Source organism: Camelus dromedarius, chromosome 4, assembly GCF_036321535.1.
Source record: "Camelus dromedarius isolate mCamDro1 chromosome 4, mCamDro1.pat, whole genome shotgun sequence".
NCBI lineage: Eukaryota > Metazoa > Chordata > Mammalia > Artiodactyla > Camelidae > Camelus > Camelus dromedarius.
The window spans coordinates 75,547,828-75,575,209 of NC_087439.1; the positions used below are offsets into that span (position 1 = coordinate 75,547,828).

General features: G+C 35.9%; 1 protein-coding gene across 2 annotated transcripts in view; it reads left to right on the top strand.

Annotated features, from left to right (window-relative positions):
* The window catches only part of DNAH7 (dynein axonemal heavy chain 7), a 220,400-nt gene that overhangs the window by 151,683 nt on the left and 41,335 nt on the right, over window positions 1–27,382 (top strand). For both annotated transcript variants that reach the window (XM_064485137.1, XM_010979732.3), the window contains exons 48-51: window positions 1,704–1,858; window positions 17,377–17,567; window positions 21,242–21,375; window positions 22,114–22,449. In XM_064485137.1, the coding sequence (XP_064341207.1) occupies window positions 1,704–1,858; window positions 17,377–17,567; window positions 21,242–21,375; window positions 22,114–22,449 (816 nt within the window). The remainder of the gene's footprint in view (window positions 1–1,703; window positions 1,859–17,376; window positions 17,568–21,241; window positions 21,376–22,113; window positions 22,450–27,382) is intronic.

The window sequence follows — 27,382 nt, forward strand, 5'->3', positions numbered from 1 at the left end:
GAAATGTAGCAGAATGAAACTTTTACATATTTATAAGTTTTGTTCCTTTCTAATTTCCCTCTCTTTCCTTTTAGTTTCTTATGGATATGATTCTCTTTTTATTAATTGGCTGCATCTAAGATATTATACTACTCTTTTGATCTCATTTCTTCCTAAATGAATTATGTTCCCCCTCCCTGGCAAATTCATATGTTGAAGATACAACCCCCAATGTGATTGTATCTAGAAACAGGGCCTTCAAGGGGTAATTAAGTTTAAATGCGATCATGAAATTGGAGCCCTCTCAAATAGGACTAGGTGTCCATATAAAGACAGGAAGAGACACCAGGGATGTGCGTACAGAGCAAAGGCTGTCTGAGGACACAGCAAGAGGGCTGTGTTGTCTGTATGCCAAGGCTAGAGGCCTCTGGAGAAACCAAACTTGCCAGAACCTTGATCTTGAACTTCCAGCCTCCAGAACTGTGAGGAAACAAATTTCTATTGTTTAAAACAGTCTGCAGTACTTCTTTATAGCAGCCAGAGCTGACTAACACATTATATAATGCCAACATTGGAGGACTATGATTACTTCCATTTGGGACAAATTACCCAAAGAAATTCTAAATTCATGTTATAATGAGATGAAATTGAGTATATTATCCTGTTTCATCCCAACTTTTTTTTTTCTTTCTTTAACCCAGTCACCTTTTATTTTCTGCTCCTGCTCTTCTGATGCTCTTCATGAATTTTCTGTGCTCACTTTTGAAGAATATGACAGTATTTTTAGGAAACTGGCCAAAATTATGACTTGTGCTCACTGAAACTTCTAAGAGAAAGAAAAAGAGCAGTAATCTTAGTGCTGGTTACATTTCACACGCAGCAGAAGGCTGTATTGTTAGATGCCATGTGGTAATGGCAGATACTGGTTAACTCTTTGTGACCCACAACACCCTGGGCAATAAACTGGGTGCCTCATGGTTCACTGCGCTCATTCTTATCATAAAAGGGGGATGTGAGGGAGGATAAAGCAATACGTTTGAGCTTTCTAACAATGTAAAAACCCCGACTTTCAGGGAACATATTTCTGTTGTAAGAAGCTCAGTTTCTAGGCAAGTACGTAGTAAAATATGTATGGGCCATTAAATATTCAAGTGTTTGAAACAATTACTGGGTCAACAATTGTGTTAACACTTACAAGTCAATGGCTATTATGAAGGTTAATGATATAAATTTTGCTTTTCACCCTTTTTTTCCGAACATTATATCTTTAATGGTCAGACTTCAAAGAAAGAGATGTCTCTCTCCCTCTTGTACAGTGTGACAGCAGACAGAAGTTGAGGGAGTGAAGTGGCTTGCTCAAGTTCACATGAGTAATTAACGGCAGGGCCTAGTGAAGAACTGAAGTTTCCTGATTTGTAGTCCTCTTATTGGTCATCACTGTGACTTAGTTAGCAAGAGCAGTAAATATTTTCAAAAAGAGAATTTAACATTGAAATTTTTCAGAAGGAGTAAAAGAATTTGTGTTAAGTTTGCCAGATGGCTTTTATAGTTGCCACTCTAGTAGCCTGCTCAATTTAAATGTCTCTGTTTCAAGAACACAGTGTCTTATAACAAGTCAAAAAGTAAAATATTATTACAAAGCATAAACTGTAAGAAAGCGATGTATGCATTGTAAAATAGCATAAAAACGGATCGTGGCTTGACCGCATCGTCTTTCTTCTCAGGAATGCAAGAAGGTGGCCTCTGATGATAGATCCTCAAGGTCAGGCTAATAAATGGATCAAGAACATGGAAAAAACCAATAGTCTTCACCTCATTAAATTAAGTGATCCTGACTATGCCAGGACTCTGGAAAACTGCATCCAGTTTGGCACCCCTGGTATGTAATTAAAAAACAAGTATTTGTTACAGAAATGCCTGGAGAGGGCGCAGTTAACACAAAATGATGGAGGGTTTTTTTTTTTTTAAGATATTTGTGTCAGACTTATCTTAAGTGATTATTTCTCTTAGTTAATGTCTTTCATTATTTGTTGGTAATTAATCAAGTGAGAGCTTTAGAGATTATCATTCCAGCAGGTTAGGATGCTTTTTTTTTTTTGGTCTCAAGATTCCTTTGTGATGCTTCCTTAATTTTAATTTTTGTCTATTGTTTGCCATCCTTCTACCATTAAAAGGGCCACTTGATATGCCAAAGACATTTTAACCCAACATGAGTGCAACTATCTATTTGTTCTTCTCTCGACTTATCCCACAAAAGTGGCAGAGAAGTGAGTACACGTTTTACGTGGCTGGCTGTTACCCGCCATTTACAATGGAGAGATTAGAACCATGACAGGAGTTTAACATTATGAAAGTACAACATTTTTAGCCCCAGGACAAGTTTAGCAAATCACAGTTGCTAATAGAACTAGTGCTACAGGGAAGAATCATACAGATGTACCAGATAGTCTTACAGTTTATTTTTGCATATTAATAATGAGTTAACCTTTAAAATACTAATCAAAATCTTAGGTTTGGTTTGGATAAGCATGAAATGAAAAAGTCTAAGTCTACCTACAAAATCTTATGTTTATATAGATGGACACACAGACACACACACAAACAGTATTTCATTCATCCAGCTGGTGTTCTTGGAGTATACCACAGTGATACAGGAGTTATCAGAAAAGGGAGAACATGGAGAGACGGAGAAGATGGCGGAGTAGAAGGACGCTCGCAGGTCACACTCTCCCACAAATACACCAAGACCCACATCTACAGACCCACTCAGCCAACCAGAGCACCTGTGGAACTCCGACAGAACATCGCCCTCTTCAAAAGATAAAGACGCCAAAAATCTGGTAGGAGAAAAGGAAAAAAGAAAGAACAAAAGGCAAAGCAGCGCGGGACGGGTCCCGCGGGGAGGGCGCGGCAAAGGAGGACTGGTGCTCGCTCGCTGGGTCTCTCCTCTCCAACTGAGAGGCCAGCGGGACGGAGGGGGAGCCTCCGAGGCTCGGATCTGTACAGAGCAGCCCTTGACTAACAGAACTAAGTTAAACGGGCACAGACCGTCCCCCCAACACCCAGCCTGAGACGCGGGCCGGCAGCGGCGGGCAGGGCCAGGCTGCACAAGCCGGGCGGAGGACGGGGGCGGCTGCACGGAGGCAGCCCCGGGGGAACGCAAGGGGCTGCGCGCCGTGGCTGTGGGTGCACAGGGCAGAACAACCTGGGCCCTCCATAAAACAGCAAGGTTGATGTGCTTTTGGGGGAAGGGTGCACACCCCCATCTCTGAAAACCCGCGGAAAGTTTTCGGGGGAAGAGAGGCGGGGCTCAGGCACAGCCGCCATATCCTCCGCTCTTAGCACTCAGGCGAGGGCGGGGGCGAAACCTGCATCCGCACGGAAGGGCTTAGCGTCCGCAAAGGCCAGACTGAGACTGGCCTGCAGCCCGGGGCAGATAGGATCCTTCCATCCTGGTCCCTCAGAGAACTTGCTCCACAAAGACAAACAAGGAGCTGGGTTTTGGCTCGGAGCAGGGACAGGGCTGTCCCTCGGTCTTCCCCGAGCCCACCCGCGGAGCGCCAACCAGGGCGGAGCGCGCAGCCGCACAGAGAGCGGAGCTACTGGCGGTGCAGATAGAGGGAGAGTGGCCCCCCTGCCTTTCGGGCAGGAACACAGCCCCTGACCGAGGTGCTGGGAGGGGGCACGACCCGCCCTCCTACCTGGCCAGTCTGCAACATCTGACTGCGGCATCCGGAGGGGCAGCGACCCACCCGCCCACAGCAGAGGAGAGCTGCGCCTGACCCAGTGTTAGGAGGAGGCGCGATCTGCTTGCCAACAGGTGCTGGAGCAGCACAGAAGAGGGCGCCAATGGAGGGCCTCTGAAAACAGCAAGCTGAGCTTCCAAAACAGGACGAAGACAGAAAGACTTCACATTAAAAGCACACAGACTCCAGGAGAACACCGACAACCTCCCCCCCCCTTTTTTTTTTAAATCTGTTTTTACCTGTTCTATTTTCTATTACTCTCTTAATCTTTACTTCTTAATTCATTTCTATTTCTCTTGGGTTTGGATGTCCTGCTATTGATTAGACACAGGTTTCAAATACATCTATTCATCCCCCCCCCCTTTTTTTGTAAAGGTTTTAAAAGGATGTCTCAACCCGATTAATACTCTGCTTCAACTCACTCTTCTATTATTCATTATACACTGTTTTCAAACCCTCTTTCTCCCTTCTTTTAAAATTCTTTCTCTCTCTGTCTTATTTTTTTTTCTTTTTTTCCTAAGTTCTATTCCTAAATAGGCATCAGATAGATAAAATCCTTAAGGACCAAAATAAACAACTGATATCCATAAACCACAGTGCCAAAGAGGTATGAGCAAGATGAAGAAGCAGAAAAACCTTTCCCAATTAAAAGAACAAGAGAAATCCCCTGAAAGAAAGATCAACAAAATAGACATCGATAGCCTACTAGATCAAGATTTCAAAAAAGGAGTGATCGAATTGCTGAAGGAATTAAAAGAGATAGTGTTTAGAGATATAAAATATGTCAAAAATGAAATTGAAGCTATAAAGAAGAGCCAAGTAGAATGGGTAAACTCATTGACAGAGATGAGGAATGATCTAATAGCTGTGCAAAGCCGACTAGATAATGCAGAGGAACGAATTAGTGATCTAGAAGACAGGGCAATAGAAAGCACCCATTCAGAAGAACTACAAGAGAAGCAAATAAAAAATAATGAAAATAGCATAAGGGACCTATGGGATAATATAAAGCGTCCCAATCTTCGCATAATAGGGGTCCCAGAAGGAGAAGAAAGATCAAAGGGGATTGAAAAGGTTTTTGAAGAAATCATGACTGAAAACTTCCCAAACTTAAAGAAGGAATCAGATATCCAAGTACAGGAAGCTCAGAGGGTCCCAAACAGGAAGAACCCAAATAGACCCACACCAAGACATATCATAATCAAGATGGCCAGAGTCAAGGATAAAGAAATGATTCTAAAGGCAGCAGGAGAAAAGCAAAGAGTAAGTTACAAGGGAACCCCCATAAGGCTCTCAGCTGATTTCTCTACACAAACACTACAGGCCAGAAGGGAGTGGCAAGATATATTCAAAGCCCTGAATGAAAAAAAGATGCAGCCTAGGATCCTTTATCCAGCAAGGCTATCCTTGAGGATAGAAGGAGAAATAAAGAGTTTCACAGACAAAAAAAAGCTGCAGGAGTTTAGCAACACTAAACCCATGCTAAAAGAAATATTGAAAGGGCTATTCTAAATAGAAAAGCAGCAGGATGCTACAGAAATGAGAAACACACAACTGGAAAGGTGATAACTCATGAATTACAAATAAAGTAAACATGAAATTATAAAAGAAGACATACAAATCACTGAGAGTGGGAGAGGGAGGCAGGGAAATATAGAATATTTTTTTCTTTCTTTTTTAAAATTTTTTAACAGTAGGATGGGTTTGAGATCATGTTACTATCAGTTTAATAAAAACAGTTACAGTAATGGGTTGATAGATTTACAAAAAAGGGTAACCACAAGCCAAAAATTTACAAAGGAGTCACAAAAATTAAATAAAATCCATGATAATACAAAGGAAAATTACCAAACCACAAAAGGAAGAAGAAAGGAACAAAGAGGATATACCAATTCAACTGCAAAGATAAGTTCAAAATGACAATAAACACACATCTATCATTAATTACTGTAAATGTTAATGGACTAAATGCTCCAGTCAAAAGACACAGAGTGGCAGACTGGATAATAAAGCAAGAACCTTCAATATGCTGCATACAAGATACCCACTTTAGGGAGAAGGACACATATAGATTGAGAGTGAAAGGATGGAAAAGGATATTCCATGCAAATGGAAAAGCCAAAAAAGCAGGTGTTGGAGTACTGATTTCAGACAAAACAGACTTTAAAACAAAGGCCATAAAGAAAGATAAAGAAGGACATTTTATAATGATAAAAGGAGTGATACAAGATGAGGATATTACACTCGTTAATATATATGCACCCAATATAGGAGCACCTAAGTACATACAAGAATTACTAACAGAGATAAAGGGGGATATTGATGGGAATACAATCATAGTTGGAGATTTTAACACTGCATTAACATCACTAGACAGATCTTCCAGACAGAAAATAAACAAGGCAACAGAGAAATTAAATACTACAATAGAAAAACTAGATTTGGTGGATATTTTCAGAGCATTACACCCCCAAAAAATAGGATATACAATTCTTTTCAAGTGCACATGGAACATTTTCCAGGATCAATCATGTACTTGGGCACAAAAGAAACCTCAACAATTTTAAGAAGATAGACATTATCTCAAGCATCTTTACTGACCACAATGCCATGAAACTGGAAATCAACAACAGAGAAACAAAGGAGAAAAAAAGGAAAGCATGGAGATTAAACAATATGTTATTGAAAAAACAATGGATCAATGAGGAAATCAAAGCTGAAATTAAAAAATACCTTGAGACAAATGATAATGAAAGCACAACCACTCAAAACCTATGGGACACAGCAAAGGCAGTGCTAAGAGGGAAGTTTATAGCGATACAGGCCTTCCTCAAAAAAGAAGAACAATCTCAAATAAACAATTTAACCCACCACCTGAATGAATTAGAAAAAGAAGAACAAAAAGCCCCAAAAAGCAGCAGAAGGAAGGAAATAATAAAGATCAGAGAGGAATTAAATACAATAGAGATTAACAAGACCATAGAAAAAATCAACCAAACCAAAACTGGTTTTTTGAAAAAGTAAATAAAATCGACAAACCTCTGGCCAAACTCACAAAGAAGAAAAAAGAGAGAGCACAAATTAGCAAAATAAGAAAGGAAAATGGAGAAATTACAACAAACAAAATAAAAATACAGAATATCATATGAGAATATTATGAAAAACTATATGGAACCAAACTGGATAACCTAGAGGAGATGGACAAGTTTCTGGAAACATACTGTCCACCAAAACTGAATCAAGAAGAATCTGAACGCTTGAACAATCCGATCACTAGAAAGGAAATAGAAATAGCAATTAAAAACCTCCCTACAAATAAAAGTCCAGGACCGGACGGCTTCACCGGGGAATTCTACCAAACATACAAAGAAGAACTCATACCAGTCCTTCTCAAACTCTTCCAGACGATTGAAAAGGAGGGAATACTCCCAAACTCATTCTATGAAGCCACCATCACCCTGATACCAAAACCAGGCAAAGACACTACAAAAAAAGAGAATTATAGGCCAATATCACTGATGAACATAGACGCCAAAATCCTCACCAAAATTTTAGCAAATAGAATCCAACAACACATAAAAAAGATTATACATCATGACCAAGTGGGGTTCATCCCAGGGACACAAGGCTGGTTCAACATACGCAAATCAATCAGTGTAATACATCACATCAACAAGAGAAAGGACAAAAACCACATGATCATCTCAATCGATGCAGAAAAAGCATTTGATAAAATTCAACACCCATTTATGATAAAAACTCTCGCCAAAGTGGGTATAGAGGGAACATATCTCAACATCATAAAAACTTTATATGACAAACCTACAGCCAGCATAGTACTCAACGGTGAAAAACTCAAAAGCTTCCCACTAAAATCTGGGACAAGACAAGGATGCCCACTATCACCACTCCTATTCAACATAGTCCTGGAAGTCCTAGCCACAGCAGTCAGGCAAGAGAAAGAAATAAAAGGGATCCAAATTGGAAAAGAAGAGGTAAAAGTGTCATTATATGCTGATGACATGTTACTATATATAGAAAACCCTAAAAGGTCCACACAAAAGCTACTAGAGCTGATTGAAGATTTCAGCAAGGTAGCAGGTTACAAAATTAATGTTCAAAAATCAGTTGCATTTCTTTACACTAACGATAAATCAACAGAAGAAGAAAGTAAAGAAACAATCCCCTTTAAAATAGCACCCAAAGTAATAAAATATCTGGGAATAAATCTAACCAAGGAGGTGAAAGAATTATACACAGAAAACTATAAACCATTGATGAAGGAAATTAAAGAAGACTTTAAAAAATGGAAAGATATTCCATGCTCTTGGATTGGAAGAATCAATATTGTTAAAATGGTCACACTGCCCAAGGCAATCTACAGATTTAATGCAGTCCCTATCCAATTACCCAGGACATATTTCACAGAACTAGAAAAAATCATAATAAAATTCATATGGAACCATCAAAGACCTAGAATTGCCAAAGCATTACTGAAGAGAGAGAAAGAGGCTGGAGGAATAACTCTCCCAGACTTCAGACAATACTATAGAGCTACAGTCATCAAGACAGCATGGTATTGGTACCAAAACAGACATATAGACCAATGGAACAGAATAGAGAGCCCAGAAATGAACCCACAAACTTTTGGTCAACTCATCTTTGACAAAGGAGGCAAGAATATACATTGGAATAAAGACAGTCTCTTCAGCAAATGGTGTTGGGAAAACTGGACAGCAGCATGTAAAACAATGAAGCTAGAACACTCCCTTACACCATTACAAAAATCAACTCAAAATGGATTAAAGACTTAAACATAAGACAAGATACAATAAACCTCCTAGAGGAAAACATAGGCAAAACATTATCTGACATACATTTCAAAAATTTTCTCCTAGAAGAAATAAAAGCAAGAATAAACAAATGGGACCTAATGAAACTTACAAGCTTCTGCACAGCAAAGGAAACCAGAAATAAAACAAGAAGAAAACCTACGGAATGGGAGAAAATTTTTGCAAGTGAAACCGACAAAGGCTTGATCTCCAGAATATATAAGCAGCTCATACGACTCAATAAGAAAAAAATAAACAACCCAATCCAAAAATGGGCAGAAGACCTAAACAAGCAATTCTCCAAGGAAGACATACAAATGATCAAAAAGCACATGAAAAAATGCTCCATATCACTAATTATCAGAGAAATGCAAATCAAAACTACAATGAGGTATCACCTCACACCAGTCAGAATGGCCGTCATTCAAAAATCCATAAATGACAAATGCTGGAGAAGCTGTGGAGAAAGGGAAACCCTCCTACACTGCTGGTGGGAATGCAGTTTGGTGCAGCCACTATGGAAAACAGTGTGGAGATTCCTCAAAAGACTAGGAATAGACTTACCATATGACCCAGGAATCCCACTCCTGGGCTTGTATCCAGAAGGAAATCTACTTCAGGATGACACCTGCACCCCAATGTTCATAGCAGCACTATTTACAATAGCCAAAACATAGAAACAGCCTAAATGTCCATCAACAGGTGACTGGATAAAGAAGCAGTGGTATATTTATACAATGGAATACTACTCAGCCATAAAACCCGACAACATAATGCCATTTGCAGAAACGTGGATGCTCCTGGAGAATGTCATTCTAAGTGAAGTAAGCCAGAAAGAGAAAGAAAAATACCATATGAGATCGCTCATATGTGGAATCTAAAAAACAAAAACAAACAAACAAACAAAAACAAAGCGTAAATAAAGGACAGAAATAGACTCACAGACAGAGAATACAGACTTGTGGTTACCAGGGGGGTGGAGGGTGGGAAGGGATAGACTGGGATTTCAAAATTGTAGAATAGACTACACTGTATAGCACAGGGAAATATACACAAAATATTATGATAACTCACAGAGAAAAAAATGTGACAATGAGTGTGTATATGTCCATGAATAACTGAAAAATTGTGCTGAACACTGGAATTTGACACAACATTGTAAAATGATTATAAATCAATAAAAAATGTTGAAAAAAAAAAAAAGAAGAAAAGGGAGAACATGAATGATACTATCAAATGTCTCGCTGGTTCAGTGGTTAGGATCAGACCATATGTGTAACTAACCTTAAAGAAACCAGGAAGTGGAGGTACATCAGTAACCCTTATTAGAACCACTGTGCTGCCATGGGTAGGTGCTCCAGCTCTGGAATCAGAGGACCTGCTTCTGTTACTCAGTACTTGGTTCAGTGACCTTTCTGAGACTCAGTTTCCCCATCTATCCTTTGACCATGTAGCATTAGGAAGAAATGAGTTACTGTAATTTGGGTACTTACGACAGTGTCTGATAAGCTCCATTTATACTGTTTTTTGGTTGGGGATTTACTATGTGGTTTATGTATATTATCTCTTAGATTAGTAACATATTTAATTGTGTTAGTATAATAAGAAAGACACAGATGGTGAACTATGAGACTTTAGAGGAATCAGGGAAGATTCTTGAACGAATTGGCACCTTAAATATTTTAAGTAATTAAAATTATTTAATTTAAATATTCAAATAATGTCCTTGACACAGTAGACATAAGTAAGTGATAACTGAGCATCTATCAAGTGCTTGACATTCTGGAGATTTCTGTGATCAAAGTCATATTTCTGATGTTAGTACTGCATCATTTTAGAAAGGAAAGGGCCATACAGTCTGTCTGGTGTTTTTCAAACTATGGTTCACAACTGTGGGAACAAGAACCAACTTACATGGTCATGACCAGCATTTTTAAGTGAAATTCAGTAAGAAAAAAAAAAAAAAGAATAGAACACATTAAGCTGCATAGCATGGAGTAAAGGTAAGCATTATTTCATGAAATTTTTGAAGTTTTTTATGTGTATATAAATCAAGATTTAAAATGTTTTTTCACAGTTAATATAAGATTTATTAATTAAATTATTATTAGTTAAGAATGTAAAGATTCTCTTTGTGATAGAATCATTTCAGAGTAAAAGTCTAAAATGTATTTCTTACTTGGAGTCATGCCCATAAAAATCTGAAATGCAATAGTATATTCTAATAACCACTACATTTCATTAAAAAGTAAGTAATGTACTAGAGAATGTTAGTTACATGGCTTAACTAAGACTGTACCCTAGTTAAGGGGAGTGTTGAAACTAGTCCCCAAGTCTTCTGTCCAGTGCTTACTGTCACTCACAGTTGCTTTAACCTATTTTTTGGAATGAAATATTTTTAACATGGCTAATGATTATTAACAATGCCTTCTAACATTACTCATCAGAGAGAAGTGAAAAGTTTTAAATCTATTATAGAAGGAGAAACAGATGGCAGATCTTCTAACTATTTTTATATTTAACCTTCAAGTTAAGGAATCGGTTACGCTGCAGTTCTAAAACATAAGCAGTTAAAGTTTCTTCCATTTGAGAAGTTATCTTTAGACTGTGGCCTATTCCAGGACAGTGGCTTCTGATCTGTCATCCCAGGCAGGCAGCCTGGGTAGAGAAGACAGAGGTTTCACCTTTATCCACCTGCTTCTGTTTCAACCAGAGCAGATCCCCTTTTATTTCTTTATATTGAGTTTTAAGATAAAATCATCTTGGTAAAAAGCATCCTCCTGCCTAAAAAAAGCTTGAAAGCCAATGTTCTAGAAGATAAAGGTGCATCTGAATTAGCTACACCAATGAATAAAGTGTGCATAGGCTGTTAGTCATATTAATATTGCTGATAAGTCAATTTGTTCAGACCTCAGAAAAGCTGGAAAAATAAAAGAAAATAAGAATTTTTTAATTTTTAAAATGAATCAACTTGTATAGAAGACCTTTTCATGGCTTTCCACTAAGTTTATGAAAAAATTCTTGGCATTATGAGCAAAAGCCAGCATTACTGGAGCCTGTCCTATTTTTATCTTATCTCCTAGTGCTTTGCTTCCATCCCCCTTCTTGCATATAACATATCAGAGAGGAAGAACTACTGCTTGTTTAATGTTTCTTCCATTTGCTCATTTCTTTGTTCATTCATTCACCTAACAAATATTTATTTTGCAACTGCCATGTGCCACTGAAAACACAGCCTGAACAGACAGACTTGGTCTCCGCTATCTTGGATCTTGCTGGTTTAGAGAGAGAGGCATAGATTACAGTTGGGATGAGTATTAGAAGATGGGGGTACAGGGCACACAGGAGCAGGCAGTACATATAGCAACATGGCTTTGTTTCACATCTGTGCTCTTCCATCCATTTGGTGAATTCCTTTAGACTTCATCCTATAAGATGCAGCTCAAACACCTTTATCTGTGACATCTCTTGATCTCTCTAGTGAAGTGCCTTTACAGATTTCTACAATTGCCCTTAGTATTGCACACATAACTGTTCCTCACCTCTAAGCTTTTTGAGGATACCCCATAGGTGCTCAGTAATTGTTGAATCTACTCTGAATATAGTCTCCTACGCAGCTGAACACACTATGTAGATTTTTTCTTGTTAATTTGAAGTGTAATGTAGATAATTCATGATAAAAAATAACTGATATCAGTTAATGTCCTAAATGCGAAAGAAATATGAGAAGAATACTTGGTTCTCTTTGTTGCTAAGGATAACTGTTTTGAGTGAGATGATCTGCGTTACTTGAGGATATTAGCAGCCATATGTTTGGATTCCCAGTCTTGGTTTCCCACAAGCTTTGCAAATACTGTGACGGGCTGGCACTAGGGAATGAGGAAGGAGGCTTTTACATAAACCAGCATATTGTTAACTTTGATGATAGAAATGTGAAGAGAGGCCTCTCATAAATTTGCTCTGGCATTTTAACATGAACCATATTTTGATTTAATTAAAAGTTAAAGAAGTAAAAAGTTAGGGTCAAAATAAAATAGTTAAACCTAAGGATAGCATTCTAGTAATTCATGTACATATGGGTTTTGGGTTTTTTTATTTCCAATTTTCAAGTTTAGAATACTTTTGATTTTCCAGTGAGGCTTATGATACAGTATATATCCGACACTGAGAACATATTTCTTTGAAATCTGGACTCTGTAGAAATCTTTCCTAACAAGCTTAAGACTTGATTCTACTGGTGAGGAAATAAATTTTCACTTTTGGGGAAAAGAATCAAGTCGATAATACTTAAGTTTTATAATGTATATTTTAACTTTGAAAAAAGACACTTATACATATTAATGTAGACATTCTTAATGCCATGTCGAACTAAAAGACAATTTAGGGAAAATAAGGGATGAAGTTGTATAATGTAATGTTATTTTTTAGTAAAGAATAATTTAAATATTAGATTTTATACAAAAATTATTATTAATAGATGTTGAGGCAATTAAGCAAAACTTAAATGTTATAATATTTCATAAACAGAATTTCAGTTCATAACTCTAAAAAACTAATAGATTTTAAAAATCTGACCATGTAAAAATAATAATGAGAAATTGATATCTATTGTCACTGTTATTATTTAACATTATGAGGAAATTTCTTTTCAGTGCAATATAACAGGAAACAATGAGGGTGTTATAATATTTAGAAAGAGGAAACAATATTAGCATATTCATTGACAGTATATTTCATCTAGAAAACCAAAAAGAAATAACTGAAAAGCTATTTGAAAAAAACTTAGAATGACTTTAAGAAAGCATAGTGGAAAAAAATGTCAAAATTTCATAGAAAAACAAAAGACCTGAGTAAGACATCATTTTTTCACTGATAGCAAAACTACATACTGTAAAGACGTCAATTCTTTCAGAAATAAACATTTTGGAAATAATACTAAAGACAACCTAGAAGAAAGAAAGAATAAGAGACAATAAGAATTCAGAAGACGAGTACGTTTGTAATTAACTAAAGTAAATTTTGGAATAAACTGTACTATAGGTAAGGCTTTAATGCATTAGAAAGTAAGCAATTTCCATAAAACAATGGAAAATGATAAGCCATTCAGCAAATGGTGCTGGAAAAATTGGTTTTGTGGAAAAATATATCAAGTTACAGTCTCAACTTACACCAAAATGTACCCCAGATGAACTAAAGAATTTACTATGAAAGAAAAAGAAGATATAAATTCTGAAAGAAAATAAAGGAGACTAAGTTATCGTTGATGAAAAAGAACTTTCTAAGAAAATACACAATGGGAAGAAAAAGGAAAAGTGTAATAGATTTGCTATAGATTTGACTCTACACATTTATAATTTAAGCCACAAAACATTATGTAAAAGAGACTTAGTAGAATATCAATCACAATTTATGGAATTTATATGTATCCCGATTAAAGGCATCCAGCTGTAATCAAAGTATTTTAAGACAATGGGTAAACATATTCCCTGCCTTATTTGATGAAACTGTGACTTATTGCTGATTTTTAAGGTGTAATAATTTTTAAATGTCTTTAACTTTCAGAGATACTAGCTCAAATGTTTGCAGGTGAAGTTTTTTGATGTCTGGAATTTGTTAGTAAATAATCCAGGATGAGATGAGAAATACATAAAACAATATTGGCTGAAATTACAAATTTTTACCTTTGGAAAAGGATTGAAAATTTCTAAGACAAAAAATTAATTATAAAAAGAAAGATAAATTTTAAAACAAGCAGAAAACTGGAGGAGACATTTTTTAGATTGTTAGGATGATAAGTAAATACAGTGCCAATATGATGCCTAGTATTTGTAAGTACATGATGTTATGTTAAAACAGGGTTAAAAACAAAAGAGTACGAGCCCATTGCAACTCTGAAATCTCTACAGCCTTTCAGGAAAGTAGTTTGGCAATATAAATAACCTTTAAAATATTCATAACTGTTGACCACTGATGGTACTGCTAGGACTCTAGCCTGATTAAGTAATCAGAGTTGAGCCCAAGGGTTTATCCAAAAAGATGTTCACTTCAGCACTAAATAATAGATTAATGTATTTAATACATTTTAATGTGTTCATATTATTTAACTATAAAAAATAACCATTTTATTTAAGCAGAAAAAATTTTTTTCTTATTCCTTTTGTTTATTTTTTTATTGAGTTATAGTCATTTTACAAAGTTGTGTCAATTTCTAGTGTAGAACACAGTTTTTCAGTTATACATGATCATACATGTATTCCTTGTTGGATTCTTTTTCGCTGTGAGCTACCACAAGATCTTGTATATATTTCCTTGTGCTATATAGTATAATCTTGTTTATCTATTCTACATATGTCTGTCAGTATCTACAAATTTGGAACTCCCAGTCTGTCCCTTCCCATCCCCTCCCCCTTGGCAACCACAAGTTTGTATTCTACGTCTATGAGTCTGTTTCTGTTTTGTATTTATGTTCTTTTTTGTTGTTGTTGTTTAGATTCCACATATGAGCGATCTCATATGGTTTTTCTTTCTCTTTCTGGCTTACTTCACTTAGAATGACATTTTCCAGGCACATCCATGTTGCTGCAAATAGTGTTATGTTGTCATTTTTGTGGCTGAGTAGTATTCCATTGTATAAATACCACATCTTCTTTATCCAGTCATCTGTTGATGGACATTTAGGCTGTTTCCATGTCTTGGCTATTGTAAATAGTGCTGCTATGAACATTGGGGTGCAGCTGTCTCTTTGAAGTAGGGTTCCTTCTGGATATATGCTCAGGAGTGGGATTACTAGGTCATATGGTAAATCTATTCCTAGTCTTTTGAGGAATCTCCATACTGTTTTCCATAGTGGCTGCACCAAACTGTATTCCCACCAGCACTGTAGGAGAGTTCCCTTTTCTCCACAGCCTCTCCAGCATCTGTCATTTGTGGACTATTGGATGATGGCCATTCTGACTCCTGTGAGATGATACCTCATTGTACTTTTGATTTGCATTTCTCTGATAATTAGTGATATTGAGCATTTTTTCATGTGCCTATTGATCATTTGTACTTATTCCTTGGAGAATTGCTTGTTTAGGTCTTCTGCGCATTTTTGGATTGGGTTGTTTTTTTTTTCTTATTAAGTCATGTGAGCTGCTTATATATTCTGGAGATCAAGCCTTTGTCAGTTTCATCTTTTGCAAAAATTTTCTCCCATTCTGTAGGGTGTTGTTTTGTTTTGCTTATGGTTTCCTTTGCTGAGTAAAAGCTTGTAAGTTTAATTAGGTCCCATTTATTTATTATTGCTTTTATTTCTATTGCTTGGGTAGACTGCTCTAGGAGAAAATTTTTGAGATGTATGTGAGATAATGTTTTGCCTATGTTTTCTTCTAGGAGGTTTATTGTATCTTGTCTTATGTTTAAGTCTTTGCTCCATTTTGAGTTTATTTTTGTGTATGGTGTAAGGGAGTGTTCTAACTTCAGTGATTTACATGCTGCTGTCCAGTTTTCCCAACACCATTTGCTGAAGAGACTGTCTTTATTCCATTGTATATTCTAGCCTCCTGTGTCGAAGATTAGTTGACCAAAAGTTCGTGGGTTCATTTCTGGGCCCTCTATTCTGGTCCATATGTCTGTTTTTGTACCAGTGCCATGCTGTTTTGATTACTGTAGCTCTATAGTATTGTCTGAAGTCTGGGAGGGTTATTCCTCCAGCCTCTTTCTTTTTCTTCAGTAATGCTTTGGCAATTCTAGGTCTTTTGTGATTCCATATAAATTTTATTATGGTTTGTTCTAGTTCTGTGAAATACGTCCTGAGTAATTTGATAGAGATTGCATTAAATCTGTAGATTGCCTTGGGCAGTATGACCATTTTAACAATATTGATTCTTCCTATCCAGGAGCATGGGATATCTTTCCATTTTTTTAAGTCTAAAAGAAGATATAATTTAAATTCAACAAATAATTATATATAGTTCGGTCATTTTTCTATCAACTTATATATGCTATGAATCAGTTATGTAAAATACTTAGGGAGAGGGAGAGAAAGAAAGATTAAGAAAATATGGTTGTAGGTAGTTTTCCAGTTTCTTCTGTCAAAAGATAAAGTGAGACTTATCAAAAAGGTTAAGAGTTTATTTGAATAAAAACCCATTTGGAAGTGACTAGGAGCATTCCTCCCATGGGAGCTGGGGAAAGGCTTACTCTGTATAGGGAAAGTAAGGAAGCAAAGAAAGGAAACTATTTGAGTGGCTATAGATTAAAACCTATTGGGCTGTTTATGATTGATTGTCCTTAGAGTTTTGATTTCATAACTTTGAGGCTTTTATTTACAGGGGTTTTTTTTTTTTTTTACATGAGCTTCCATACCTTGGAGCCATCTCAGTCTAATGACCTCCTTGTTTAATTCATTTAACATTTCTTTATTTTTTCCTAAGTTTTCCACGTGTTTTACAATGAGCGCATTACTTTTATAGTTGAAAGTGTAGTAGCCATTTAAATAACTACAAGTGGAAATGCTTTTTCTCTGGTGTCTTGGATGGATATACGTCACTGCCATCACACTCGGGCTCATAGTGATCCCAGACCAGGTGGAAAGATTCGAGTAAGACTATGGCTAAGAGTATGGAAGTAGACAGGATGACCAGATAGATGCACCAATTAAGCCCTTCCTACAGACATCCATTTATTTTTATGGCACCATTTCCTTACACTCAGAAGACAAAAATAATTCTATGAGTGACTAGAAACAGCGGCAATCTACTGAAAGAATCTGGAGGGTTGAAGGTTTACAGTCAATATTTAAAATAACATGGGACTTTTTTCTGATTTTACTCCAGTGTTGCTAGAAAATGTTGGAGAAGAACTAGATCCGATTCTGGAACCTCTTCTTCTAAAACAGACCTTTAAGCAGGGAGGCAGTACGTGTATCCGACTTGGGGACTCCACCATTGAATATTCACCAGACTTCCGCTTCTACATCACTACCAAGCTGAGAAACCCTCATTATCTTCCTGAAACTTCAGTAAAGGCCAGTATCTAAAATAAATGTTTCTTTACCAAATTTTACAATGAATGACTATATTTTCCTCCCAAGCCATAAGAATAGGTCTTCCTAAGGAAGATGGATTTTGTTCTTGTTTGGCATTTCCTGAAATTGCTATAATAATTTCCAAATGTTGCTTGTGTGTGTGCATGTAAGCAATAAAGAAGCCTTCAGTACACAGTGAAAAAAGACCATGAGAATCTAATTTCTGCAACTGATATTACTCCTAGATTTTCTTTGTTAAAAATAGATGACATATATGTACATTCTTTCTTTGTAATAAATGATAATATGCTAATTCTTAGAGTTGGAATTCACTTAGGAACAGAGAACTCCATTCATCTTTTTCAGAATAAGGTTGCTGCTATCTGATTTTATATAATTACTTAAAAGAACTGTTTTCAATCCCTGGTTCTTTTAAGATACTCGAAATTACTTTAAAGAGTAAAATTAGTTTAAACTTTGAGTCAATGACTAAAATGACTTGAGACATTGATCTGTAACCAAGCTCCTGGAGATTATTCCATTTTTTATTCCCAATTCTTAGCCCTGGTTGGCACTTGATAATGTTTGACAAATGTTTGTGGAATGAGTGAAAGAGGGAGAGAAGGAGGGACATCTTTCATTTATAGAAGCTAGAAGGAGAGGACATTAAGAAATATTGATTCACATTTTGAAAGATACATACAGAGATGAGATTTATCCAGAGAGTTCAAATGCTGTCCCTTATTCAAAATATTTAAATTAACATAGGCATCTCTCTCTAGATCAGAGGAAGGACTAAGATGACATGATTCATTCCCTTCAAGATGCATAAACATGGTCCCTGCTCTCAAGAGATCTACATTGTAAATAATGTGTATGTGCAGTGACCATATTTATGACTAGAAAGACATGGAGGGACTCAGGGTTGGGGACACACTTTAGACTGGACATTCAGGGAAGCCAGGAAGACTAGGGGAAGGTGGGGTGACACTTGAGCTTAGTTTTAAAAACACACAATGTTAAAATATAAAAATCTTGAGCCACTATTTTTAATTAATTAAAATAAATGTTATCTAAACAATTAAATATTGTTTATTATCTATTTACCTGTTAGGAGAGGCAGTATCTACTACTAGCAGTTAAGAGCGTGGGTTCTGGAGCCAGACTCCCTTGAGTCAAATCCCAGCTCTTTTACTTGCCAGTTGTGTGAGTTTGGCCATGTTACTTAACCTCTGTGTGCCTCAATTCCTTAGTCTATAAAATGGGAATAATAAATATCTATCTCACAGAGCGAAGTAAAGACTAAATAACCTACGTGAAATGCTTACAGTAGGGCCCAGCAGTAGTGTTACGTAAGTGTTACCTGTTAGCACTGTTACTTAACTTGTAAATGTAAGTGGAAAAAATGAAGTATGAAAGAACGTAAAATCCCAAAGCTGTGTTACCAAAAAAATTTTTTTAATAAATCACATGGACAACCCTTTTTTTTCAGTAAAAATCTATGAAAACATCATAAATAATATAAATAACTCTTAGTACACCAATAAGTCGTTATAGAAGAAGTCATAAACCACCGTGGAGAGGAAACTATTTTATGATTCAGTATTGAAATCCCTCAGATCCCTAGAGAGTCTTATTGCTTCATTACTTTTAATTGCTGGGATTGATTAAACAGGGATTATAAAACATAGTGAGGCAGTTACTTGCTTTCATTTACAAATTAAAATACTTCCTCTCAATCTTATTTTTAGGATCTTTTATGCACCTTTTGCTTTCAAAAGTACCCGAGGGATGATATCACGCTGCTATAAACCTTCTGAATCTAAGTGAAAATAAAATTATGAAATCATATTTGTATGATTTTAAATGTTGGTGAGCAAATAGCTAGATTTGCAAAATCTTGATCTCAAAAGATCTACCATTAATGGGATATGAATGAACACCTCCTTATGTCTGAATAGAATGATGTAAAAACTGTAAAACATTCATTTCACTAAACACTGTGACTATGGTTTGGGGATTAAAGCAAATGTAGTCTGGGTGCTTGGTTTCTCATGCCAACAGGAAGCATCTCTTGAAAGCGTTAATTATAATTTTTCTATGACTAAGTGCCAAAGCAGTAGAGAATTGCCTAACAACATTTAATAATTTTTTATTGCTCAATTTTAAGAATTGCTTATTATCCCATATAAATTTATGATTATGCCAGTGTAATCTATACTTAGTGGCTTTTCAGGTCCACCATGGGGCAGGCAAGGGGGAAAAGTTTAACCCAGAGGACACCACCATGCAGAAGGTGCCTGGGTTTGGGCAGAGGAGGAAGTTGCCTTCATAGGGGTACTGACTGCAAGGAGCTGATCACAAGTAGGACAATTCTCACAAAAGCAAAATTGCTCTGTTCCTGCAGAGGAAATATTCTCTTACTAGGAAAGATGGGGAAACACAAGTTTTCCCACTCGGCAGTCAGAGCTGAAGCACGCACAGACATTTCATAGTCTGTGTATACAAGATTCCGTAATCAGTTCAGCATAGCTAAAATGAAAGGCACGTGAAAGGGAGGAGTAGGAAGTGATGCTCAAGACATAGGTGCTGACTTTAACTCAAGACGTGAGGGCAGGCAGACTGCAAAATAGATGTTTAAAAAAGGGAGGAGAAGGGGAGTCAAATTAAACCAAGGTAAAGTGTTTATTGGCTTATGGGTTCTTTGGTGACCTGAGCCAGAAGATTCCTATAGTTTATTGTGGTGTGCATTGGTGGGTATGTGGAGGCAGGGATGGGAGCAGATGGTAGAGGGCTGCACAATGAAATGAGGTAGAGACAGAAAGCACGTACAAACAACATTTTCAGTTAGTGGAGTTAATGAAGATGCAAAGAGAGATCATTCAATAGCTGAAAGGGATTGTGTAGATGATTTGTTCTTTGCTTTTTAAAAAATATAGACCTAAGCATAAGTACTTTCCCACTTATGGGAAAGACTCAGGAGAGGGGGAATTTTAAGATGTAGGCAGCAGAGTGAGACTGCCTGCAAGAGCCATTAAGTTCAGAGATGAAGCAGGTGTTGGCGGACTGCATCTTGATGACACTGTTGAAATATACATTCCTTAGTTCACAATAGTGGCTGGTTATCATATTGTAATATGATACCACAATATAATATGCTGTATTATATATTAACGTCATGTATTAGAATATATAATATGATTATCATATTATAAATTACAGTGTATACCTTACTTATGACAAGCAATCACAGTGTTCTTTTTCTTTTATCACACTCTGTAAGATCTCCTTTACTTGTTGACATCACTAAGATCCTTAAAACATAAGTCAGCTAGTCCAGTCAATATGAAGGATGGCTTCCAATCTGATTCTAATTGATTTGGGGATTAAAGAGTTGTCAGAAGTTAGACCAATTTGAAAGAAGAATAAATTGATCACCAAAAGGAATCTTTTGAAGTGCTACATTTGTGAGCATGAGAAATTTTAGTGGGTTTTTAATCCCACAATCAAGCTTGCCTATATCCTTAATCACAGTTGGGACAAACTCCACTTTTCACACATACTACTATGATAAATAGAGTCAATTTTAAGATCAGAACTTGAAGCATGTAAGCAGAGGCTTTCTTAATAGAAACAATGATGCAATCATTGTGTATTCATTCATTTATTTATAGGTGACACTATTAAACTTCATGATCACCTCTGAGGGGATGCAGGACCAGCTTTTGGGAATTGTGGTGGCCCGAGAAAGGCCGGACCTTGAAGAAGAAAAGCAAGCCTTGATATTACAAGGAGCTGAAAACAAAAGGTTTTAAATATTGCAAAACACAGAATGAATTCTTTCTTGTTTCGAGGTCACTTAGATTGAATTAAAGTACATTTTAAAGATCTACTTTGTTAGGTATTAATAGGTGCATTGAATGGAAAGACTTGGTGGAAAATACAAGGTATTACCTTGCCTCTATGTTAATTTGGAAAATTGCATTGCAGAGTTTATTTTTACCTATAAGGTCTTAGGCACTGGAAGAATCAGAAGGACTGCCACAAGTCAAGGCAGTATATTTTCAACTATTCAACCAAGTTTGATCACAAAAGTTGTAGTATTCATTATGTAACTGAGGTTACCTGTTTTCACTGGAGTGCAGTGTAAATGAGCATGTAGCCTTCCACTTTCTGCTTGTAATATCTAGATCATAGGCAAAAAGGGTAATGCTTTATAAGTCATGAAAAATTTCAGAAAATAAATGGAGTGATAACTTCCTGTTCCCTCGGGGCTGAGAACCTTGATGGCGGAGTAGATTGGCTTACCTTATCTCTCTCTGGTTACCACGTAAATGAGCATTAGAAGAAGAAGTGGAGCAGAAAAGCCTGTCTTTTTGACATTTTGCAAGATAAGAAATTAGGGCTACAGCATCAGCACTAAGGATATTTGTCACAATGTGATGCATTTCTTTAGGTGACACGCTCTTTGTTTCTCATCCAAGAACAGACACGCGAAGTGATTTTTAATGATTTCTTCTCCTTCTAAAATTGTGTTTTATTCCAGGCAATTAAAGGAAATAGAAGACAAGATTTTAGAAGTTCTTTCATCTTCAGAAGGCAATATATTAGAAGATGAAACTGCTATTAAGATATTATCTTCCTCCAAGGCTTTGGCTAATGAGATTTCTCAAAAGCAGGAAGTGGCCGAGGAGACAGAGAAAAAGATTGATGCCACCCGCATGGGCTATCGTCCTATTGCCATTCACTCCACCATCCTGTTTTTCTCTATTGCTGATCTAGCGAACATCGAGCCCATGTACCAGTACTCACTGACCTGGTTTATTAACCTTTTCACCCTCTCTATCGAAAATTCAGAGAAATCAGAAATTTTGTCAAAAAGGTATGTCAAAGCAGTGTGAATTAATACTAATTTGTGTTTGAAAAATCAATGGTAATTGGTGGCTTCGTTGTTTCAGAATGGCGTGTGCCTTACAGCCACGTAGCTAAAATGAGCTTGATTAATAACTGGAGACCAGAAATAAATTTGAGGGTTAGAAATTGAACAGATGTGACCAAATTCAGTCTGCCAGGAAATGCCTCACAGAGATATGGGATTATAATGTAATTCTGTTTATTATTTGCAAAATATATTTATGATTGGAGCTTTGGAAAAAGAACATTATACTCCTAAAAGACATGACTCTTACCCTCTGTAAGTTTGCATTTCAAAAGTTACAATTTCACTTTTTGATATACAGATATATAAAATTTGTTGGAAAACAGGGCTTTTAAGGATAATCTGTTGTGATTATTTGTGTTATTCTTATTTACATTAAACACTTTATTTTACTATTGGCTATTAAGTAAGTAATGAAATTAAGACCTACTTAATAGTAAATCTATGAGAGAATAAAATTTTATTTTATTTGTCAGTGAGATAAATTTCAGTTTAGTATTAAAGTGAGTTTTTTATAGCATCTAACGTGAAATTGAACAAAGAGAATCATTAATTGCAAGATATGCCCTTTGTAACTTTATTGATCCCTGTGAGGCCAGATACTTTCGTACCCACAAAGGAAATATGATTCACTGCTTATCACTCACAGTTAGGAATTATCTTTTTAGAAATCCAAAATGCTCATCTCGTGAAACCTCAATTGAATTCCTTTCATTTATCATGGTAGAATTTTGCTAAATTTTAAGTATTCTTAGGCTGAGCAATTTCTGGCCAGTATCATTCATTATTTTATGAGCCCATGTATGAGACTAATGAAGATGTAAGGCTGATACCAGGCTAGCAAACAGTTTTTCAAATGTCTGCCCCCTGGGAAAGAAAAGAGAAGGAGGAAAACGGTATCTTCAGTGAAGAAATGTGAGATGGTGGAGTTTAACGTTTCTTTTTATATTATGATATTTGAAAATGTTGTTTCTTTCTCTATTTCTTTCAGTATCTGACATTTTCAAGGTTAGCAAGGATTACTAAAAAACAGAAAACAAACATTTAAGTTACTTTTCTTAGAAAAGTTCCCAGCCATTTGCATTGTGTTATTTGCTTGAACAAGCCTGTCTGGTTTTTCATACTGAATTCCGAGTTCCCTGAGACAAGGATTTAAAAAAAAAAAAAATTCCTAGAACCTAGAACTCACCACAGTACTAATCACAAGGAATGACTCAGGAAATGATGTTCTGCTTTACACTACCTTGGTTAAAACAAGACTACCAGAATGCGATCATTTTAATTAGTTTAAAATCAAGGTACGTACTGGAGTCTAGAGAAGGAACTTTCTTTGCTTTGTCACTTAGACATATTTTGTGTACAAGACTGGGAAAAAATTAGGGCAATTTTAGACTTTAAAATAATTATTGGTTCCTTTATTATCTCATTATATCAAATTAGGACACATCCACAGAGATGACATCTGTTTTTTCATAACTATGATCTAGCCCTTATGATTTATAGAAAATCAATTGCTTTTACCCAGCTATAAGATTTGAATGAAATCCAGAAAACAAAATGAGCCTGTTTCTTTTTTAGTTAAACTCCTTTAATTAGGAACAATGAAAATCATATGACCACAGTGATCTTAAAAATATGTCCAAAGAATAAATAGAAAAAAAATAATTTGAAAATTTTTGACATTATTATTAAACACATAGAAACATGCAGAAATCAAAAATATTTGCTTTATGAATTTTCATAAGTGAGCACATCTCTGTAACCAATGCCCAGATCAAGACATGGCACATTAACAACAGCCCAGAAATCACTCTGTCCCCTTCTAGTCACCATAACCCCTGTCCCCCAAGGTAATCGCTGTCCTGACTTTGAACACCAGAGATGACTTTTGCCTGTTTTAGAATATCATATAGATGAAATCACAAGGTCTATTTTTTTTTGGTGGGGGGGGTCTGGTATCTTGCACTTAACATTGTGTTTGTGAAATTTATGTTATTTTGTACAGTGCAGTGGTTGGTTGACTTTCATCGTTAAATAATATTCCATGTGCTTGTATACTGTTGGGGAAGTGTAAAAGCAAACCTTCTCCCAATCCAGAAATTTTCTTCACAAAGTAGTAGAGAAAGAGAATAGTTTTTGACTGGTTAAGTGTTAAACCAGAATGTGAATCGCATCACCGGCAATCCTCCAAGAGACTGCAAAGACAGAAATCCTCTCCTCACTTTACCGGCTCGGTTAGCAAACCTGGCTCCATCCAGAGGAAAAACAAATATTTCTTATTTTTATGACTGGAGATAGTTTTGCAACTAGGAACCAGGTGCCAATGAAGTTAGCCCATGAAGATGTCCCCCAGGTCCTTGAGAAAGACATTCTTGGGTCATGACTCTAACAAGAGTCCTTCCTAGTTTTCACAAGAATTTATATACATTTCAAAGAGAGCAGAAAGTACTTTTAATTTTAAATTTTCAAAAGTAAATTTTCTAAGAAAAAGGAGAGCGAAATCTTTTTTTCATTTTCAATACAAAAAAAATTAAACCTCTTATTTTTATTTATCCTTTCCTATACCACAAATTATTCATTCACTCTCCTGTTGAGGATATTTGGATAGCGTCCAGTTTGGGGCTATTATAAATTTTTGCTGCCTTGAACACTCTTGTGTGTGGCTCTTGTATGTACCAGTGTCTGGCAGGTCCATATCCAAGAATGGATTTGATGATCACAGGGAATGCTTATGTTCTATGTTAGTAAATATTGCCAAATAAGGGTTTCAAAGCGGCCACATCAAAAGAGACTCTTTTAGTAGTTTTGTTTAATCTTCAGAATTTAGAGTTCTCATAGGAATTGTTTGTTTATCTGTCAATCATTGGTAAACATCAGATAACCTGTTAAATATATGTAATTTTTGCTTGTCAATGATACCTCAGTAAATCTAGGGGAAAAGAAATCAGATAACCTGTGGACTTTAGTCAGCTATTGGATTATAGCTATAACAAAGACATGGAAAGCTTGTGACTATTAACACCATGCTACTAAATAGTTTGAGACTCTTATATTAGCCTAAAATTATCTCATTTCCTTTTACTCAGAGATTAAAAATTATTTCTATTTTGTTTGTCTTCTGATGGTTATTATTCATAATAATTACAATTTCACTTTGACACCAAACATGTTACAACTACTATGGTATATGCTATGAAATAGCCTAATAATTTGGGTCATCTGTGTTTTATAAAATTTTTAATGCATCAGAATTTATAGCAGAATAAGTAACTAGCAAAAAATACTTAAGTACAGAAACAAAAATTTAATAGGACATAGCTCTGTTACAGGAATCAAACTGAAATCTTTCTCAAAAATACACATAAGATCACACATACATGCCACACACACAGTTTTTTTTTCCTTCTACCTCTATCAAGATAATTTCCCCATGTTATTAAATACTCTTCTGACATAATTTTAGTAGCTGTACAATATACCTTTTTATGAATGCGCCATAATTTTCTTATTGTAAGACTTGAAAGCGGTCTTCGGCTTTTGTATTATAAATAATACTGCAATAAATGTAAAGGTCCACATCATTGATTATTTCCGCATGCTGAATCCCAAAATTATGACAAAGGGGTTGTCTTCTTTCAGACTCCTGGTATGAATTCCTTTCCTGTAAGGTTATTCAAATGTACATGTTCAGAGAGCGTGAACGATCTTACAACACTGTGTCATGCATCAGCATTGAAAATGTTCATTTTTATTCTCTTTTACACTGTAACTGATTATTAAAATATCATATTTAAATCTGCATTTTTATCACTAGTGAGACTGAACTTGAACTTCTAATATGATTAAGACATATAATTTTCCCTTCGATCTTCCTAGCTACAAGAGGAAATTTGTCTTAAAGTGCAGAACTTTTCATTTTATTCTAGAGAGACCAAATCTGAGTCACCCTGTATTAATTGTGCTGTTACTGATGAGAGAAATTAAATACCAAGTGTGAAAAGACCACCTATTAGCATAAAGATGCGGACAGAAATGTGATTATTTTAAACCTTTGAAGAATTCAGCTGTATTTTAGTAACTAGTTTCAAGGCCCTGTCTACCAAGGTTTTTTCAGAGTTCTCAATTAGAAATAAAATATATCAATTTGTTGTAATTCTTTTTATGAGAATGCTGGCAGGGGATCACATAGTTAAAGAAATAGAAAGGTAAGGAAAAAACTGGAGCTGGATGGACTGCAGCGGAGACTGTCAGCCTGGAAATAGCCAGGCTGTGGTTGTACTGCTGGATTGTTTAATTCTAGACACATAAGAAGCACTTAGATAATTTTGCTTAATCATAATCAAAATGTGCTAATTTTCCCTTTAGATAATTGACCTGCTTAAATAATTCAGGTCATTAATCTATGTCAGTCCTTAGCTCTCTACACGTTTTCAGCCAACTATTTATTTCTGTTGTAACTGTTATAACCTATATAATAAAAATACTTAAAAAATGTTTCTTTCAGTGGTAGTTTACCCCTCATGAGGTAATTAGTGAAAACGCTTAAAGTGGTATGTTCATGTTAAGAATTATGTTAGGAAAGTGTTAGTTGCAAATACTGTGATTATTCACATTTCTATGTTTTCTCTATGTGGTTTTTATCTCTCAGGTTTTGTAATTTCTCTGGCTTTTATGGATTTATGAGCAGAGCAGCATATTACTAAACTTAATGTTAATTTAAAAAGAAACTATTAACTTTAGTTTGTTCATTTAATACATAGCATAAAACATTTGGAAGTGTTTATGGAATGAGGAAATCCAATTTTACCCCCAAGAAATATCTTATAGTTAAAAGTTGTCCAAAAACTATTAAACATAATAGATTAATATGCCACGC